This window comes from Morone saxatilis, unplaced genomic scaffold (assembly GCF_004916995.1).
Source record: "Morone saxatilis isolate NCDOM2014 unplaced genomic scaffold, NCSU_SB_2.0 Contig11, whole genome shotgun sequence".
NCBI lineage: Eukaryota > Metazoa > Chordata > Actinopteri > Moronidae > Morone > Morone saxatilis.
The window spans coordinates 12,010,143-12,026,364 of NW_023339663.1; the positions used below are offsets into that span (position 1 = coordinate 12,010,143).

The 16,222-nt window shown below is 41.4% G+C and overlaps 1 protein-coding gene across 2 annotated transcripts in view; it reads left to right on the plus strand.

The window, feature by feature from the left end:
- lgr4 (leucine-rich repeat containing G protein-coupled receptor 4) overlaps positions 1–16,164 on the plus strand; it is a 27,340-nt gene extending 11,176 nt beyond the window's left edge. The window contains exons 3-18 of one of the 2 annotated variants that reach the window (XM_035652411.1): positions 2,775–2,846; positions 3,734–3,805; positions 6,912–7,127; positions 8,711–8,782; positions 10,215–10,283; positions 10,813–10,884; positions 11,096–11,167; positions 11,299–11,367; positions 11,454–11,525; positions 11,822–11,887; positions 12,056–12,127; positions 12,225–12,296; positions 12,412–12,537; positions 13,338–13,435; positions 14,164–14,217; positions 14,352–16,164. In XM_035652411.1, coding sequence (XP_035508304.1) covers positions 2,775–2,846; positions 3,734–3,805; positions 6,912–7,127; positions 8,711–8,782; positions 10,215–10,283; positions 10,813–10,884; positions 11,096–11,167; positions 11,299–11,367; positions 11,454–11,525; positions 11,822–11,887; positions 12,056–12,127; positions 12,225–12,296; positions 12,412–12,537; positions 13,338–13,435; positions 14,164–14,217; positions 14,352–15,760 — 2,683 coding nt within the window. In that variant the 3' untranslated portion in view covers positions 15,761–16,164. The remainder of the gene's footprint in view (positions 1–2,774; positions 2,847–3,733; positions 3,806–6,911; positions 7,128–8,710; positions 8,783–10,214; positions 10,284–10,812; positions 10,885–11,095; positions 11,168–11,298; positions 11,368–11,453; positions 11,526–11,821; positions 11,888–12,055; positions 12,128–12,224; positions 12,297–12,411; positions 12,538–13,337; positions 13,436–14,163; positions 14,218–14,351) is intronic. The other variant, XM_035652412.1, reaches the window with a different exon arrangement.
- The last annotated feature ends 58 nt before the right edge of the window (positions 16,165–16,222 follow it).

A 16,222-nucleotide genomic window follows, 5' to 3' on the forward strand; every position in this document is an offset into this window, starting at 1 on the left:
TTTTTTTTTTATCTCAGCATTTTCATTGCCAACGTGAACATAGGAAATGAAGTTACAACCTTATCATCACAGCTCCCTATACCAACAGTGCAAAAAGGTGTGTATGGTACATGTGGGAGCATGCTGTGGGGGAGGGGAGCTTGTTTGGGGTTTGCCTGTGTTGTTACAGCAAAATTGAGGCCCAAATGCTTTTTTTTTTTTTTTGTTCAGAGGTAAACTAGACCTTTACTGCTGTCAGAGTACACTGCAAAGCTCTTTGTGAATTTGCTATTGACAAAGGTAGACCTGTGGGAGTGGTGTTGCACAAGAAGAGGATTTAGCCTTTCCTCAGCGAGATTTAGCACATACTTCTGTCCTCGTTGAAGCCCGGGGGGACGTGTAGTGAATTCGCTAAAAGATGCAAGAGGAGGAGAAGCTCTTTATGTTGTGAAACGTGAAGTATATCCGAATGATTTGTCAAACCACGCATGCATGTGGTGGTTAGAGGCTTGTGTCAGTGACTGCAGGGTCAGCGTTGTGCGAGTTCTCAAGGAGTCATATTGAATTAGCCACATTGGTCACGATCTGTTGAAAAAGAAAAAGAATGACTCAACAGCCACAGACAAGATTCGTGTCATTTTGAATTAGTAGGCGTACATATACGTGTGACAACTTGTACTGTAGTCATGGCTGTAACTGTACATTATGTCTTGGAATTAAAATGTCATTTCAAAAAGCCGCCACAAAACGTCCTCTTGACAAATTGTGGCTCAGTATAGATATGAACGTTCACATGGATTGGTTGATTTGGTGGTATTGTGAATTGTGGACTTCAGCTTTGGAGGTTGTTCATTGGGTTTGTCTCAAAGCCAAGTCGAACTGAATTGACAGCCTTTCTATAAAGTTGGTGAGTATTCACATTTAAATATGACAGCTTTGGTTAGCCACAATCAATCAAACAGTAAACGGCCTGTATTGGGCCGACATTTTCATTTAATGTGGAGTAGTTGGTCGACTGTTGGTAGAGGCCCGTAATTAAGAAATTTTTTTTCACATTTCACATTCAGCGTCTTCTAAATTTATGTTCACATTTAAATAGAAATACAGCACAGTAATCTTGACTCACATGCTCTCCTGTCAAGCTCTTGGAAGCTTTCAATTATGTCCAAGCACAGAAAGATTTTTATTTAAATTCAAGCATTTGAAGCAGTCTGTTTGGGCTAACCATCATCTGTGACACCAGGTTTCTTGGCTGCTTGACAGTTGAGGCTGTCACTTCCATTTCTGTGGAGAGACCATAGAAATGTATTAGGAGTTTGTTGAGACTGTAACCAGGTTTCCATCTAAATGTAGCTGCACCACTTCTGTTATAGGCATATCTTGAGTTCATTGTTTGGCTCATCATTATGCCATTAAACCATTGCAGGAGAAGAGGGCACAACAGAATTAGATAATTAAAAAAGTACAAGTCAAACCAGGAAATGGTAAAACAAATATGAATCACAGCATTTACTTTTCTTGCGTTAATTTGAGGAAGGTTACAGCCTCCTCATAACTCCTGTTTGCCTTAGTGATTCACTGATACCGATACTAGTATCGGGTCTGACACTGAGCATATGAAATCATAAAACTACTCCGATACCGCACCCAATACCACTTTACAGCAGCGTGATGTTACGTAACCTTTCGTTAGTTTTGCAAGTAGGCGGAGAAGAATCAATGTCAGCAGTTTGGAGATATTTAAGCAACTTTTGTTCATTAACAACATTTAATTTGTTAAAGAAAGTGAGAAACATCTGGTGACAATAAAACATGCTTTTAAAGTCATTGTTATAACTGTAATGGTATTATTAAGGACTCATATCGGCACACAGTATCTGCAAGTACCCAAATATAAATACTGTATTCGGTCTAAAAAAAGGTGGTATCTTTGCATCCCTAGTTTGCCTACAACTGGCATACAGTAAACTCATGGAACAGGTTATTCACTTCAGTCTCATCAGGAACTCACAGCTATCCACGTCTGTCAACTCAAAGTTCTGATGAAAATTCCTTGAAATGTATGGCATACAAACAAAAGACCAGTTTTGAGTCTACATGAAAGGTACGTGGTCTTCTAACACTGCCTTGATTCTCATGCTCACACCCAGCTGCTCTCGTTGCAGGGAATTCGGCTTGGCCTGACTCACGTTGCAGAGTGATAAATGTGTTGCTAATCTCTCTGGCCAGATAGTATACTAGGGCTGTATGTCCCAGTCCGCCTGTCCCATGCTTATTTACACCCCTATTTCCTATACACTTCCTGTTCCTAACAGGAAAGGGAGGTGTCCCCTCAGCCTCAAGTAATTCATGTGGGGACTAAAATAGATGTCCAGTGATAAATGTTACAAGGCAACACAGCTTGTATCAACCCCAGAGCGGTGAATTCGTTTTTCACTCTCTCTAAAGGGAGCAAAGAGTAGTGATGGTTGGGGGGCTCAGAAAAGGATCTGAGGAGGGGATATCCAGGAACAGTTCTAATCTCTTGTGGGTGACAGACGAAGTGACAACAGGCCATGGCACAGACTCATGTCTTTGACACCCGAGGCCCCATGTTCAGTATCAGAGCTGGAACCTAATCTACTGTGGTGCTGGGTGTGAAGACGTTCTCGACATGCATTGCTTTATTCAGAAATAAAATATACTCTGTGGTTTTGTTACGGTGTGTTCTTCATATGCAGAAATATCTCCTGCAGCTTTTAAACATTTATTAAGAAATTTCCAAAATACATGTTTGACTCTTTCTCTCACCACAGACGACTTGCGGGGAATGACCTGTCATTCATCCACCCCGAGGCCCTGTCTGGACTCCATCAGCTCAAAGTCCTGTAAGCATACACCCTCCCTGCCGCCACCACCACTGTCAACACACACACACACACATGCCTGTGACAGTGTGAAGTTTTCCACACACTGGGGGACAGAGTAAATATTGCAGTTTTTGCTAAAGTTTTTTCTTCCTGCCAGTTATTGCCACCCTAAGCATAGTTGTAGAATTTACATTTCCTTTGAATAGACAAAATGCTCTTTTCCAACCCTGCCTCAACAGTATCCGTGGCTGTGAAAACCCCTAACAGAGCATTGCATTCAAGCCCTGTGTAAAAATTAGTTCTGCTTAATTTACATTGGGCAGCACACCCTAGTGCGCTTGCACAAACTCGAACACATTGAGCGACACACAAAGCGCTGTACTGTCAATCCTGCACCAGGCCAAAAGTTCAAAGTTCTGTTGATCTACAGGTGAGGTCTTGGTTACAGGACTGAAAACACAAACAGATGGCGCCATTAAATACACTTATTATATCAAGTGATTCATTCACATTGTTCCAGTACTTAAAACAGATTTTTACTACATGTAGTTCAAACAAACCCCTATTCACATCAGATTTGGTTCTGTTTTTACAAATACTGTAACTATACAAGCACACACACATTTACATGCTTCTAATGAACCAAAGACTCACAAAATTAAGTCTAAATAAAGTGTTGTTTTGTGAGTCCGTCTCTATTTGTTTCCGTTTGCAAACATTAAGACAGGAAGAATTAAACTCCATGAAGCATGTTTCTCTTCCAAAGGGAATGACCGTGACCAGCATGGCTCCACATTAACAACAACACAGAGAAGACCTTCAGAAAGCTCACTCACATAGTTAGCACTGAATGTAGAAGTGTTGTGAGTTAAGTTGAAATCATAATTTTACCATTTTACCTTCAGCATGCTCCAGAATAATCAACTCAAGACTGTGCCCAGTGCAGCCCTGAAGAACCTTCATTCTCTACAGTCTCTGTAAGTCACACGCACACACACACGCACCCACCCACACACTTATATGCATACGCTTATATGCATGCATACGCATGTGTGGGGTATTGTCTACTCAGAGAGCCTTTGAATTTCAAGTGCGCCTTTCCGTATTCCTTTCATTCATTGCATTAGGGAAACACTCAGCAGAGACTGTAATGATAATTTGTCAGTGTCCCCGCACTGGTCAGATATTTTGTTGGATTATTGTAGTTTCAATTAGTTTTAAGCTGCCAAACATGGGAGAGAGGACCTACAGCAGCAGTCTCTTTTGAGTTTCAGTCTCTGCTGATGGAACATGTAGAGGATCAAGAGGTGGTGCTGGTACATGTAAGAAATCTCTCTGCTATGACAGTCTCAAAGCAAAATGTCACACCAGCCCTATTAGTGAGTTTTATGAATAGCTGCTGTTTTCTCTAGAAGTTGCAGTTGATGAGAAAGTTATTTTGTCCTGAATTCCTGGACAGGAAGGTACGCTGCAGCCATCAGTGCTGTTGTCAGAGAAAGCGCTGCAGTGTATTTACACAGCCGACTATCCAAAGGGGAATTCATAGTGTTTGTGCCTAACAACCACATTCTAGACAGTTCATCACAAAGATAGTATAAAGAGTACCGCAGACGTTTATCTATTAATGTATGTAAAGATCTAAACGTTTGGTGCTGAAAATTTGTCAAACAAATTTATGCAAAAATGAAACGACGGACTGGACGCACTAAAGGTTTGTGTAGAATTGAGATCAGTACTTTGGTTTGGATTATCCTGATTCATTCTGGCAGTTGTTAAACTTCTTCTGTTGAAGATGAGAGGGCTGCATTTTCTGTGTTGGTCACTTGGTTCACCATTTCAGTTTGGACTAAAACATCTAAACAAATACTGGATGGATTGCCATAGAGTTTTTTATTCATGCCCAGAGGTGCCACCACCATGTGGTTCACATTTGTGGTTTTGAGTGAAATATCCATCCAATAACTATTGGATGGATTGCCTTTTAATCGTTCCAGTACTTAAAATGTACTTTGTGTTTCGTGCATACATGCTAAACTTCAGCATGTATGCTAGAAGCATTTAGCTCAAACACCGCTGTAGACCCTGACTTCTATATTTAAAGGACCAGTATGTTGTATTTCTGTCATCCTAAATGTTACACACTGGACCTTTTTAAACAGAAGATGACGCTAGAAATGCAGAAATATTTTGTGTTACAATTTGTCAAACTGGTACTCATCGTCTTACACCACAGTTCCTGGTAAAGACCCGGTCACGTTGAGCATCAGATCGCTTCAACTGTACCAAATTCAGGCAGATAGCTGTCGTTCACCAAGGTTGTTTAAATGTTCCTGTTTAATATGTGACTGCATAACAGTTGAAATCCATGATTTACTCGAGACCTTGTTGCTGTCATTTAGGGGCGGTCCCACTCATATCACATACTTTACTCCTGCTGCAGTGTTTGTTGTGCACTAAGCCCAGCAATAGCCCTGTGCAAATGTAGGTCAGTCTTATTCAGCAGATCTGTAGCTAACATTTCTGTTTTTTATGTTGGATTGTCGGGTTTTCCAGGAGCTTGTGTGTTTCCACGTGTTTACTCGTAACTGTCAGCCCTCTCGCAATTTCCTGCTCCTCTCGCCCTCAGTCTTAGCATTGTTTTTTGCAACTACTGAATGTCAGTTTCATTGAGACCATAATATGTACACAGCTCTATTTGTGCCACCCCCCTCCGGCACTGTGCCTTTGAGTTTGACAGGGACTAATGGAGGAATGGATCCAGCTGGAGAAACGTGCTGAAAATCCAGCTTTCAGCTATTATCACCCCTCTATATCCCTCCCCTTGTCCCTTCCTTCCCCTCTTCTTTTTTCCTTCCTCTCTTCTTTCTATTTAACAGATGTCTTTTCTCTGTGAGGATTTTAAGGTCTGTAGCTGAAGTAATATGCTTTGGCAGAGCCAGGACTTGGTTTGTTTAAAGCCTTAGAGAGCTAAATGTCAATCAAGACTGTTTTCCTTCCAGCCCAGACACTTGAGGAATTTTGAGGGAGGGCGAGACACTCAGTGAGGGAGGATAGCTGGAGAAAACAGTGTGGTGATGGTGAAAAGAACACTTGTGCATTCATAATACTGCTTAAATAAATAATATTACAGTTTTTACCACAAAGTTATTGGCTTCTGATTAGAATTACATCAGTTTGCAGGATCGCTGCTGTCTATTACTATATATATCAGATTTACCATAGCAACCAAATAAACATTTTGTGTCACCCTCCTAGGGCTAATTAGAAGTATGATGTGTGTCGTTCATTTGAGGATTGGAGAGTTGACCTTTCAGGTATTTCCGTATTTCTCAGAAGTGAGGGCAAAAGAAGACCGTGAGTTAGACCATTGCAGTGGTTGCAATAATGCAGCCATTGTACTGGACAGTGCTTGCAAACAGGGAATGGAGCCACAGAGTAAAGCCCTTTTTAATTTTTACCAGTCTGCCTTTTTTTCAAACCTTAAAGTCACAAGATGTTGGTAATGACCAAAGAATCAGATGAGTCCTGGAGAGTTTGCAGTCCAGCAGAATCTAGAAGTTAAGCTTCTGCCCTTCTGCAATGAAAAGACTGATTCAATGCAATTCAATGCACTCCTGTTTCATCCTGTTTTGGTGGTACACCGTGTGTGGCTGATTTGGGAAGAGTTGGCACGAGTTGTCCGGTGCGCGTGCATCAAAATTAGGTGCTGGTCTGTCCATTAAGAAACTTCCTTTCAATGCCATGAAAAAGACCAAGTGGTGGTTGAAACATTGCTGATAAAATAAAATAATTGGAGGTTAGTGTGCGGTTACCTGCTTTTTAGGTAGAGACCAAAAGTAAATAAACTTCCACATATCCAACCGATAGATTTGGGGCTCCAAGAAGAACCTTCTGGTACAGGTTGTTTGCTTCTTTGCTCACCTCAAATCCACCGTGACCTGGAACAGTGACAATAAAATTGATAGAGTTGAGTTAAAAAGTAATTCATATGGTATCTGTAAAATACATTTAGTATGGTTTTTCTTAGTTTTTTTAGTCTTACATTGATTTAACACGTAATTTTTCCTTGTGTCTGTTCTGCAGTCGCCTGGATGCGAACCACATTACTACAGTTCCAGACGACAGTTTTGAAGGCCTTCAGCAGCTGCGCCACCTCTGGTTGGACGATAACAACCTGACGGAGGTCCCCATCGGTTCCCTGAGACACCAGGCAAACCTTCAGGCTCTGACGTTGGCGCTCAACCGTATCTCATACATACCAGACAACGCCTTTGCAAATCTCACCAGTCTAGTTGTGCTGTAAGTTATATTAAGCTACTGTTCATATTGTGGTTAAGGATAATAATCTACGCAGTAGTGTAAAAATGTTTGTATCTGTTTCACAATACTTGTGGCCAATCAGGTATTTGCCGCAGTGTGCAAGGTGGATGAAGAAAAACATAGGCACCGAACTCTCCAGTGTATTCAGCTGTGTATGCTGAGCTGAATTCAGATGCACTAAAAATAATATATTGATAGTCAATATAAACCTGAATGAAATACAGTATAACAAAACTGAGAAATACCCAGAAGGACAAAATGTTTAAAATGATAGGTTGCCATGTTGAGAAACCATCAGGGACTGGACTCATTAGAAACATATTTAGACAATTAGACACCATGGCATTTCATCAATCAACTTAAATCTCTTAAAAGCTACAGCATCTTAGAAATAAACTGTTTCAGAGTAACTTTGCATTTGTCTTTATAGACCTATAGACTAAATAGGTCAGCAGGAACAACCTGCTGGTGTACTTTTTTAAAAGCCATAATTAACCAGGGCACGCTGACTGAGAACATTATGTTTACTAAAATGACCTGAGGGAGTAGCTGAAGAAGTGACAGTCACTGGGTGTGAAGTAGATGAGGATATTTCTCAAGTTTAAAGCCAACACATGCAAATTCTGTGCAGTGTGGCTATACAGTAATAGTGTTCATGTCTCTTCCTGAGCCATTGTGTGTAATGAGTCTTTCAAATTCCTGTTTAGGAATTTTTGGGGTAATTTCTCAAATTAACTAACTTAAAAATCTCCTATCTACCTGACTGTGTAATTACCATCCAGCTGGGAGAATATCACTGTACTGCTGGTGCTCCCCTCTAAATTAATAAAGCTGTAATTCCTGTTTAGTTTTTCATACATCATCTACATTATTCTGTCGCCACAAATCAATGCAAAGTACCTCTCCTTGTGTTCTGCTTGAGCTCTGAATGTTTCCTCCGAGCGACTGCAAATCAGATTCCAAACACAAACATACTGTAGTATTTATTTCCACTGCTTACAGTTAATAAGTCAACAAAACGGGTTGCTGCTCATGCTCTGCTGGGGTTTTTTTTTTTTTGCATGCAAGCACTTTTGCAGTGAACTGTGCCATTGGGGTTTGAATTTGAATGTTAATGGCACTGCTAAAATCAAGATGATCCTGTTGTTTTATGCAGGGTGGGAAATGCTAAAACCTTCAACAAGAGGAACTTACCAATATGCTGCGCATTACGAATCTGACGGATTGTTGCAAACATGTTGCTGTTATACATTCACACAAGCGCGCGCACACACACACATAGACACACACATTGAGTGGTATTGCTGCAGGGTTAGTATAAACACGTCAGGATAAACAGGAAGAAAAGACCTTGAATCTATTAGGCAAGGAAAGCCTTCTGCATATACACATACAGTACCGACAGCTGATTCTGAAAACGCACTCTGTCTTTAAATTATTTATGGTAATTTTAACAAAAGCTGCATAACGACACTGGATGAATGTGAAAGATTATTTTCTTTAGTCATGGTATAAAATATATGAATATATATGTCTGTTTAAAACGGCTTTTGATTTTCCAGGCATCTTCATAACAACAGAATTAAGGAGATAGGAGATAACTGTTTTGCTGGACTTGTGAACCTGGAGACACTGTAAGTGCATAGTCATACAGTAGTTGACGTGTGTGTGTGTGTGTGTGTGTGTGTGTGTGTGTCAGTTTGAGTGTGTTTGTGCTCGTGTTTGTGTGTGCTAACAGCTCCCCCACCCACCTCTGCTCCAGTCCTCCAGACATCATTGTGTCCACTTCCTCCTTTAATTGCTCTAGGATAAATAGAGCAAAGTACATGATGGTTATCAAATCTGCCCTCCCACTGTTCACTTCCTCCTGCCACACAGCTATGAAAAATATTTTAGTGACAAGCCTTACCTAATGGCAAACCGCTACTATGCAACGCACAGACCTTTACAGGGTACTAGGGATGTCCTGGTACTTTTTTGTTCTGAATCCCAATCTGAAACGTTTAAAATATCTGCAGGTACTTTACATTTTCTAATATAATAACACAAATAAACACACAAATTAGTAAAGGCAGGGATACAGTCCTGTATTGTGGCTTTTCTGCAATGGTTTACAATGGTGTTTTATAGCCTATGGTGTCCTGTTGTGTTTTGTATCATATCTGTGGAGAGAGGAGGTTGAGATGCTGCGACAGGAAGGTTTGGTAAAGATTTAGGCTCCAAACGTTGCTAACATGAACAAAACACTGGAGGTCAAATGCAGTTTTACAGCAGCACTCCAGAGGCATTTAACACAAAACAGGTTAAAAAACTATTTTGCTGTCAGTGTGGATACTGGATAATTAAATCCGCCGGTCTGCTTGTCTTGCTTCATGTTGTCCTACAACGACGACCCTGTTTTGATCTTCAGAAAATTTACATTTCTAATGATGGATTGGTGCTAAGTGACATTTGATTTGTTTCTTACTTGTGCAATGGAACATTTGAGAAATATCTCTTATACAGTATACGTCAGCATTTTATGTCAGTTTATCCAACTATTTTAAAATATTTTGTCTTGAAAAGAAAGCAGTGTTAAGTTGTTGGGAATCCTTTTTTATTTTTTTCAGTTTCCACAATAAAAATTTCTGCACACACACAATGGTATTAAAATGTTTTTATATTCTGTGTAACCCCCCTGACAGCCAATATAAAACTATAAGGCCAAGTCATGCAAAAAAATAATAAAAAATACTGTGAAACTGCCAGAAATCTTAATATCACTATGATGGATTATCATTTATGTCATTTATCAAGCAAAAATGCCAAACATTTGCCTATTCTGGTTTCTCAAATATGAGGATTTGCTGTTTTTTGTTAATCATACTACATAAACTATAACAATGCTAGTAATCCTAGGTATTATTAATTAGTGTGTGACTTGGTACCGACAGCAGTCACAGAGGGAATGTTTAACTGTAGACATTTTTGTTTGAATAAGTGGGTTTTACAGAGATGGATTTGTTACTACAAAGTGGAAGGAAAATACAGCGCTGACTTCCTGTGTGTCTCTCTGTCTCATCCTAGAGATCTTAACTTCAACAACCTGATGGTTTTCCCCAGAGCAATAGAAGCCCTGCCCAAACTCAAGGAACTGTGAGTACATCGTCCTGTTTCTGCTCCGAGGGAAACATTTTGTACCGGCACTGAATTCAAGGACCCAACAACGTCGCTATGAACTAAATAAGAGGAAAACTAGAGCACACATGCAAAGTAGAAAAACATTAATAACCTGCCCTCATTCTTCACAAGTCTCAGTGAATTGTTTAAATACAAATCTTGAGTGGTTTTAAAATTCCCATTTTCATACAGACACCTCAGGTAAAAAAAAGGACACATATCCTATGTATTATATTATTATTATTACATAATTATCTGTCTGGGCTCTTATCTAGTAGATGTGATGATTAAAGTGAAACAAATTAGTTTATATTTTTTCCAACATGTGCTTTTTTGTCTTATTTCCTGATAATTAATTATTTAATTAAAGGAACTGAACTGGAACTGTCAATTCCTTTTTGTATATTATTTCATTTGTCATTTTTATCTCAACTTAACGTAGTCATATGTTGGATTTCATATAGCAAAGTCTCTTTACGCCGTCTCCTTGACATTCTTCCTGCAGGGGGTTTCACAGCAACGATATTGCTTCCATACCTGAAGGGGCCTTCCATAACAACCCTCTGCTGCGAACCATGTAAGGACAAACTCTGATTCACTGACACTACTAAGAAGCAGACATAGTACACTAGTAATTCAAACTTGCACAATGCACAATGTACAGTCTGCTTTCTGATACGTGATACGAGTGAGTCTTCAGTAGATGAATGCCCAGAAGATGGTGCCATTCTCGCATAGTAAATGATTTTGCTTTGAACTCTCCCCCTCTGCTCTCGCTGCCCTCCCAGACATCTCTATGACAACCCCCTGTCCTTCGTGGGCGCTTCAGCTTTCCAGAATCTGTCTGACCTGCACTCCCTGTAAGTCCCGCTGTCAGGCATGACTCCTGACAAAAAAGCAACTGAAGTGTGTTTTGAAGAGTCCTTGTTTCATCCATACCAACATGCTTTGATGTGTATTATTTCACTATTCCTCACCATGTGTGTTTCAGGATGTTGCGCGGGGCCAGCATGATGCAGGACTTTCCCATCCTTACATGGACTAACAACCTTGAGAGTCTGTGAGTGAACTTGGATGAAGCATCTGTTCTTGCTTGAGCTTTTTTGTGTGTCTCAGAAGTGACAGATGAGGTTTTTTCATTATCAGGACGCTGTCGGGAACCAAGATATCATCCATCCCCGCTGATCTTTGTGAGGATCTGAAGTTGCTTCGGACGCTGTGAGAGACCTTTCCTTTCCTGTTGCCTGCAGTAGCACTTAAAACATGTCTTCTACAAATAATCAGAAATTGTCTGGTTTTAAACTTGTATAGTTTGATGGTTTTAGAGACAGAATTTGGATTCCCATTCATGCTAAAACTGTGGCATTTTAGAAAAATGTACACACTGAGGTATAGAGAAATAGTTTATAGACCAATTCTTGAGTGGTATATGACTAAAAATCCAAATTGTATTCACTCTTCATTCTTTGATTTTAAATGATCCCAGTTGTCTAATTGTTGCTGTTTGTTTTCAGAGACCTGTCTTACAATGAGATCAAGGATCTACCATCCCTCCAGGGCTGCGTCCAACTGCAGGAGATGTGAGTGTTGAACATTCAGAAATCAGTTCTCAAATAACTTAAGACAAGTATAGTAAAGTCCAAACGATAGATTCTGTCTTAAGATTTATGTAATAACAAATAATTAAGACAATAAAGGTAATTATTTGCTTTTTAATAATCTGTTAAATGATCCTTTTAAATCTACAGAAGCTTTCAGCACAACCATATTCAACAAATTGACAGGGACACTTTCCAAGGTCTCTCTGCTCTCCGTTTACTGTAAGTTCCCTCAGAAACACCCACAGTAACACACACTGGATGCTGTCAAAATAAATGTTATATGATTGTGAGTTGATTGTGTTGTGATTTGACACAGAGACCTGAGTAGAAATGAAATCCGAGTTATCCACCGAGACGCTTTCCTCACCCTCAGCGCACTCACCAACCTGTGAGTATGACCTGTGTATTATTTTACCAGCTTACATCGTAGTGAGCATCAGCCTTTGGTTTGACTGTCTGCATTGTACAGGATTAAACTGCGTGTGTGTAATCATTGTTTGCAGAGATCTCAGTATGAACTCCCTGACTGTGATTCCAACAACTGGGCTGAGCGTGCTCAGTCAGTTGAAGCTCTCAGGGAACCCGCAGATGAAAAATGTGCTGACTGCAAAAAACCTGCCCAAACTCAGGTGAGAAAAAACTTCTGTGGTCTCCTGTCAAGTTATGTTATTTGAAGTTGAGACGAGAAGGTAGAAACATTTAACAACAGGCGGTTTTGTGGTTGCTGGTGCCGACTATTTAAGTGCAACGTCCCATGTTCGATTCCAGCCGGGAACCTTTGTAACGTTTTACATGCCTTATTAAAGTAAACACAGATATTGCCAATATCTAAAGATACATTTTCTGGAAAAGGGTCCTCTCTGGTGTATTTCCACACCTTTTTGTTTGTGAAAAAGGGGAAAAACATCTCTGCATTTTATAAATATACTGAGTTTACATGTATTTCTTGATTGCGTCTTATCATTTTACCACCTAAATTGTAAAGGCAGAGATACAGTCAGTCAGAAAATACTTTCCTGGGAAGTTTCTTAGGATGTTAACAATGGCTAAGAGTGCAGTGTTAAATTGGAATAATCCTGTGGAGAACAAATAGTGTTATAATACAATTTATAATATATACTCTCTTTTTCCATCTTTCTGTTGTGATTACATGTCTGTGACAGACTGACGGAAAAACAGAAACAAACTGCACCTCCTCTCGTGCGTTGAATGAGAAAGCCAGCTGAATCTGTTTTCTCCACAATTGTCGACACACTATGGAAACATCCAAATATTATTGAAAAAAATCAGAAGGGCCAAATATTTGCAGACAAACACATTATTTATACTTTTCCTAATATGGTATTACGATTCTGGACCATCTGTATTCTTATTATTAACACAAGCAGGATGTTGACAGCCTTTCTCAATGATTATTGTTTGTTTGTAGGTCCATCTCTGTCCCTTATGCCTACCAGTGCTGTGCTTTTGTTGGATGTGACTCAATGACAAGTTCTTCTGAGGAAAATGACGCAAAGAAATCTACAGGTGGGAATCCCGCAGTCAGAGCCCTTTTCTCGGAACAGTTGACATGTTGGCTAAACTTTTTGGTTTTATTTACATAAAAGTAACTAAAAATATTGACAAAGATTGTTTTACATAAGCCTCCAGCTACGTGTGCATACTAACAGCGTTCTTTATTCCCAGACCACCAGATGTCGATGTAAGATATAAAGGTTTTGCTTTTTTACATTAAACTCAGTCTGGCATTAGATTAGAGGTTTTTTAAACAGTTTGCACATTGTGTGGCGCAGACGTATCTCTTTGTGCATCAGACATCAACATAAAATAAATTTGACTAAATGACTATCATTAAGTACAGTACAATACTGACATTTAGAAAAGGTGTGTATTTTGTGTGCATGCCTGTGCACATTTATGTGATTCGGATGCTTCAGATGTCGGTATTTAAATAAAACTACTTTACTCTATGTGTTTTTACTGTATAATATTTAAATAACATTTTAGTTTAACACCATGGCGTAGTAACAGAAAATGTATTTTCCTTGACAGTTAAGTTTGTGGTGATTAACTTTAACTATTGGTGATTATTATATTTACAGCAGAAACAACAATTTGGAAAGTCAAACAGAAGCAGTTGTTAACATATTTCCAACTGTGTATACATCTGACTACTTTCTTTAGCAAGGCTTCTATATCGGATTAAGACTGCCTTTTTAACATTTGTGTTTCTTACATTATATGTTGAATTTTAGGCGGAGAGGATGTGGAAAGAATCTCAATGATTATGCATTGCTCTCCTTCACCAGGTGAGCGTCAAACAGCTTTTTCATAATGTGTCCGTGTTTACTTTTCCCAATCGATGTTGAAGAGCTTTCAGATCATCTAAAAACTAAATTGCTAAATGGAGTGTTAACTTAATCACCATTGTTTCTGTCTTCAGGAGCCTTCAAGCCTTGTGAGCACCTGCTGGGTAACTGGATGATTCGTCTGACAGTCTGGTTCATCTGCCTCGTGGCGCTGGTCTTTAACAGCCTGGTGCTGGTGGCCACCTTCTCCCCCACACACCGAGCGGCAGGCCATTTCCACTCCCTCACCCCGTCTCTGTCTCCCGCCAGGCTGCTCATGGGGCTACTGGCCCTGGCCAACCTGCTCACAGGCCTGTATGTTGGCGTGCTGACCGTGCTCGACATCGCTACCTGGGGCTCTTTCGCAGAGTTCGGTGTGTGGTGGGAGATGGGGCCTGGCTGTCAGATCACAGGAGCTCTAGCCGTCTTCTCATCAGAGTGGGCCGTCTTGTTACTCTCCCTGGCGGCGGTGGAGCGCAGCGTGGCCGTGCGGGCGATTCTCGGGAAGGTCATGATGTCACCCAGGAGGAACGGCGGCAGCCATCGCGGATGCTGGAGAGGAGATCGGCGTTTCACCCTGGCCGCAGGACTGCTGGGGCTGCTGGCTGCTGCCGGAGCCTGCCTGCCTCTCCTGACCTCCAGCGACCAGTCCGCCTCCCCTCTCTGCCTGCCCTTTGCCGGCGGCGAGAGTCCAGCTTTGAGCGTTACGGTTGTTCTGGTGCTGCTCAACGCTCTGGCTTACCTGTTCACTGCAGCCGTGTACACCCAGCTGTACTGCCACCTGGGCCGGGTGGAGCTGGCAGATCCAGAGCAGACGGGTGCCCTGCGACACGTAGCCTGGCTCATCTTCACCAACTGCATCTTCTTCTGCCCTGTGGCAGCTTTCTCCTTCGCCCCTCTGTTGACCGGCTCTACGGCCGGTGGCCCAGAGATCGCCAAATCTGTCACCCTCATTTTCTTCCCGCTGCCTGCGTGCCTGAACCCAGTGCTGTATGTGTTCTTCAGCCCGGCCTTCAGGGAGGACTGGCTCAGACTGCGCGGCCGCGGAGGTTTGACCAGGGAGGTGAAGGCCGGCGGCGAAAGTCACAGGGACGATGGTGGCGGAGGGTCGGAGCTCACGGACGGAGGCTCTTCCACTCACCTGGGCTTTGACTGTGGGGTGTACTCGCAGCTTTGTGGAGAGACAGTTGTGTGCGAGCAGTGCGAGGCAGCGCTGCATGCCAGGACCTGCTCTTCTCCCTCGTCCTCCACAGTCTGTAGACACTTGGTGAAGTCTCACAGCTGTCCCACCCTCCTGGCGGGCGCTGCAGTTTGCCAGCGCGCCGAGGGGTTTTGGGCAGACAGCGGCACACCCTCCGCTCAGTCTGAGTACGCAGACGAGGGGGACTCGTTTGTGTCGGACAGCTCGGACCAGGTTCAGGCCTGTGGCAGAGCCTGCTTCTGTCAGAGCAGAGGCCTTCCTCTGGTACACTACTCATACAACATACCTCGAGTCAAGGAATAAGGACGCTCCAGAGCGCCAGTACGTCTGTGTGCACAGATCTCTCTGTCATGTGAATTTAGATGCTACGAGAATATGTAAACATTTTTATATAACACAAAATGTGCCAACTACCCTGGTAAATGACTATTCAGCAAGCACTTACGTTTGTAATTACTGTGTAAACAGAGATGCCACCAATCATTTAAAGGGAATTTGGTATGCTTTTTGAACTTACAGACCATTTCCGAGTGAGCTGAACTGAGCACATCCTGTTACAAACTGGTCAACTGAGGAACTTGCAAAGAAAAGTCTTGCCACCAGTGCCTGCCTCTTGCTTTTGATTGGTGTACGTGTCAGAAATGTTGTGATCTCTCTGTTTCACCTGTACTTATAAGCTTTTTAATTTTTAATTATCTTGTCAATGTTTAAAGCTTCTCCACAGAAACTGTTGATTTTATACTGTTGATTTTTTTTTTTTTTTTT